This window comes from Sapajus apella, unplaced genomic scaffold (assembly GCF_009761245.1).
Source record: "Sapajus apella isolate SASKATOON/1434 unplaced genomic scaffold, GSC_monkey_1.0 scaffold4390, whole genome shotgun sequence".
In the NCBI taxonomy this organism is placed as follows: domain Eukaryota; kingdom Metazoa; phylum Chordata; class Mammalia; order Primates; family Cebidae; genus Sapajus; species Sapajus apella.
Window position 1 is genome coordinate 768 of NW_022441316.1, and position 4,161 is coordinate 4,928.

General features: G+C 52.0%; 1 protein-coding gene across 1 annotated transcript; it reads left to right on the plus strand.

The window, feature by feature from the left end:
* The first annotated feature begins 600 nt into the window (after window positions 1-600).
* LOC116547734 (putative speedy protein-like protein 3) lies at window positions 601-3,957 on the plus strand. Its single transcript, XM_032273577.1, has 2 exons — window positions 601-954; window positions 3,639-3,957. Exons 1-2 carry the CDS (start codon window positions 683-685, stop codon window positions 3,916-3,918), a joined length of 552 nt encoding a protein of 183 aa, XP_032129468.1. The 5' UTR covers window positions 601-682; the 3' UTR covers window positions 3,919-3,957.
* Window positions 3,958-4,161: the final 204 nt, after the last annotated feature.

Below are 4,161 nucleotides of genomic sequence, written 5' to 3' on the forward strand. Positions count from 1 at the left end.
AAACATTAGCTGGGTGGTAGTGGTGCGTGCCTGTAATCCCAGCTACTTGGGAGGCTGAGGTATGAGAATCGCTTGAGCCTGGGAGGCTGAGGTTGCAGTGAGCCGAGATCGCGCCCATGCACTGCAGTCTGAGGGAAAGACTGAGACCCTGTTTCAAAAAAAAGGAAGGGCCCACAAGCCAGGAAGAAGCTCCTGAGGAGGGTGTGTGGGAAGAAAGTGGGGACTCAGGCCGGGTGCAGTGGTTCACACCTGTAATCCCAGCATGCTGGGAGGCTGAGGTAGGCGGATCACTTAAAAACAGGAGTTTGAGACAGCCTGGCCAACATATTGAAACCCCATTTCTACAAAAAGTGCAAAAATGACCTGGGCTTTCCGATGGGCACCTGTAAGCCCAGCTACTTGGGAGGCTGAGGCAGGAGAATCACTGAACCCAGGAGATGAAGGTTGCACCACACTCCAGCTTGAGTCACAAAGCAAGACTCTGTCTTAAAAAAAAAAAAAAAAAAGGACTCAGAGAGCCAGGTACCAGAAAAGGAAATGAGGAAGCATTCTGAGGACAGACAGGTGGAAGAATGGGGAGGAGAAGGAGAGGCACATGGGGTTCATCTAGGGAGAAGCCAACAGCCTTCGGGGCTGGGGAGGATGGAGAGTGCTTTGGGGTTTTGGGTCAGGGTCTAAGGTGATGAACTGCAGAAGCATTAATTACACGGTGGCCTGCTTTCTTTACTCAGTCCCTTGGGTAGATCCCAGCACACCGAGTAAGTTCCTTTGCTGGAACTGGAAGAGGGAGTGGTCGGACCAATCTGAGGAGGAGCCTGAGGAGGAGACAGAGAAGGAGTGCGCCCCTGAGCCTGAGGAGACTTGGGTGCTGGACACCCTGTGTGGGCTCAAGATGAAGCTAAAGCGACAGCGAGTGTCACCCGTGCTCCCTGAGCACCCCAAGGCCTTCAGCAGGCTGCTTGGTAGGACACCCGAGAGAGCTCCTCCAAACCTGTTCTTTTAAAAAAGAGGAAACTTCCCATAACCATACTTTTCCCTTGGGAAAAATATGCCCCCCAGTGGATGAGCTCTCCACGTGGGAGGACTCAGAGGATCCTAAGCATCACTCATGAGGGACACTTAGGAGGCCATAGAGGACTCGGCTAGACTTGATAACGGTCTGTGATTGGGATAAGAAAGCTTGGTTTCGGCCAGGCGCAGTGGCTCATGCCTGAGATCCCAGCACATTGGGAGGCTGAGGCAAGAGCATCGCTTGAACTCAGGACTTGGAGGCTGCAGTGAGCTATGACGGCACCACTGCACTCCAGCCTGGGTGACAGTGCAAATCCCTGTCTCAGAACAACAACAAAGGCCAGGGACTTTAGCTCAGGCCTGTAATCCCAGCACTTTGGGAGGCCAAGTCGGGTAGATCACCTGAGGTCAGGAGTTGGAAACCAGCCTGACCAACATGGTGAAACCTCGTCTCTACTAAACATAATAAATTAGATGGGTGTGGTGGCGCACTCCTGCAATCACAGCTACTCAGGAGGCTGAGGAAGGAGAATCACTTGAACCGGGGAGACAGAGGCTGTAAGTGAGCTGAGATTTCGCCACTGCATTCCAGCGTGGGTGAAAAAATGAGACTGTCTCCAAAAAACAAACACAAATAAAATAAAGAAAAACAAAATCAAAAAATAGAAAAAGCAGTTTCAGCTGTGCCCTCTGAAACTTAATGTCGCTTGCTGACTTTTCTTTATTTTTTTCTTAGAGACGGAGTCTTGCCCTATCACTCAGGCTGGAGTGTAGTGATCTTTGCTCACTACAACCTCGGCCTCCTGGGTTCAAGCGATTTTCCTGTCTCAGCTTTCTGAGTAGCTGGGATTATAGGCCAGCATCACACCACGCCAGCTAATTTTTGATATTTTTAGTAGAGACGAGGTTTCACGGTGGTAGTCAGGATGCCCTTGAACTCCTGACCTCATGATCTGCTCACCTCCACTTCTCAAACTACGGGGATTACAGGCGTGAGCCACTGTGCCTACCCCCTATGCTTTTCTTCAACCTGGTTGCCAGGTGGGAATAACCAGTGACATCAGAGATTCCAGTCTTCCTGACTGGGCTGAACTTTGTTGGCGCTTGAGAGCTCAGGTGGATAACAGCATCTTCTCAGAGCTGTTCTCCACTCCCAACTGCTCCCCAGCCTTGAGAATACAGAACACACTCTGCTGGGTCCTAGTCGAGTCTGGAAGAAGGCTTTGGACAGAACAGGGACCAGGTTCTGTGGGAGGGAACACAGTTTGGGAGAGATCATGGCTAGATGTCAACCGCAACTCCAGCTTGAGGAGAGGAGCCCCCAGCCTAGCACCTTGGGGTACTCCCTCCTAGAGGTGGTGGATGATGAAGTGCCAGGACCATCAGGTGAGGGGACTGGAGGAAGAAGAGATGGGAGAGGACTGACTAAGAAGAAGGAAGGGGGCTGGGCGCAGTGGCTCACACCTGTAATCCTAGCACTTCGGGAGGCTGAGGTGGGTGGATCACCTGAGGTCAGGAGTTTGAACCCAGCATGGCCAACATGGTGGAACCCCGTCTCTACTAAAAATACAAACATGATCCTGGCAGTACTGGTGCACACCTGTAATCCCAGCTACTCAGGAGGCTGAGGCAGGAGAAGCACTTGAGCCTCACAGGCAGAGGCTACAGTGAGCCGAGATCCTGCGACTGCTCTCCAGTCTGGGTGAGGGAGTGAGACCCTGTGTCATGGAAAAAAAAAAGAAGAAGAAGGAAGAACCCAGTCATCAGAAAGGGACACTTGAGGGGGATGTGGGGGAAGAAAGAAGGGACTCAGGCCAGGCACAGTGGCTCACACCTGTAATCCCAGCACTTTGGGAGGCCAAGGCGGGTGGATTACTTGAGGCCAGGAGTTTGAGACCAGCCTGGCCAACATGGTAAAACCCCATCTCTACAGAAAATACAAAAATGAGCTGGGCATTATGGTGGGCACCTGTAATCCAGGCTACTGGGGTGGGTGAGGTAGAAGAATCACTGGAACCCGAAAGATGGTCAGAGAGCCAAGTTGGCAACACTACATTCCAGCCTGAGCGACAGAGAAAGACTACATCTCAAAAAAAAAAAAGGAGGGAGTGAGAGATCCAGGGACTAGGGAAGGAAATGAAGCATTCTGAGGACAGACAGATGGAAGAACAGGGAGGAGAAAGAGAGGCACATGAGGTTCAGTAAGGGAGAAAGATGGCTTGCAGAAGACAACAGTCTGCGGGGCTGGGAGGATAGAGAGTGGTTTGCGGTTTGGGGTCGGGGTCTCAGGTGATCAAGAACAGAAGCATTGCTTTCTTTTTTTTTTTTTGTTGAGACGGAGTTTCGCTCTTGTTACCCAGGCTGGAGTGCAATGGCGTGATCTCGGCTCACCGCAACCTCCGCCTCCTGAGTTCAGGCAATTCTCCTGCCTCAGCCTCCCAAGTAGCTGGGATTACAGGCACGCGCCACCATGCCCAGCTGATTTTTTGCATTTTTAGTAGAGACGGGGTTTCACCATGTTGACCAGGATGGTCTCGATCTCTTGACCTCGTGATCCACCCGCCTCGGCCTCCCAAAGTGCTGGGATTACAGGCGTGAGCCACCGCGCCCGGCCAGCATTGCTTTCTTTACTTGTCTCCTTGGGTAGATCCTGGTACGCCTAATATCCTTTGCTGTAAAAGGAAGAGGGAGTGGTCGGACGAATCTGAGGAGGAGCCCGAGGAGGAGACAGAGAAGGAGCACGCCCCTGAGACTGAGGAGACCTGGGTGCTGGACACCCTGTGTGGGCTCAAGATGAAGCTAAAGCGACGGCGGGTGTCACCCGTGCTCCCTGAGCACTATGAGGCCTTCAACACGCTGCTTGGTAGGAGGACACCCCAGAAAGCACCTCCAATTCTGTTCTTTTAAAAAAGAGGAAACTTCCCATAACCATACTTTCCAAACGGGAAATGCCCCCAGTGGGTGAGCTCTCCATGTGGGAGGACTCAGAGGATCCTAAGCATCACTCATGAGGGACATTTAGGAGGCCAAAGACGATTTGACTAGACTTGATAAAGGTCAGTGATAGGGATAAGAAAGCTTGGTTTCTCAGGCCAGACATGGTGGCTCATGTCTGAGATCCCAGCATATTGGGAGGCTGAGGCAAGAACA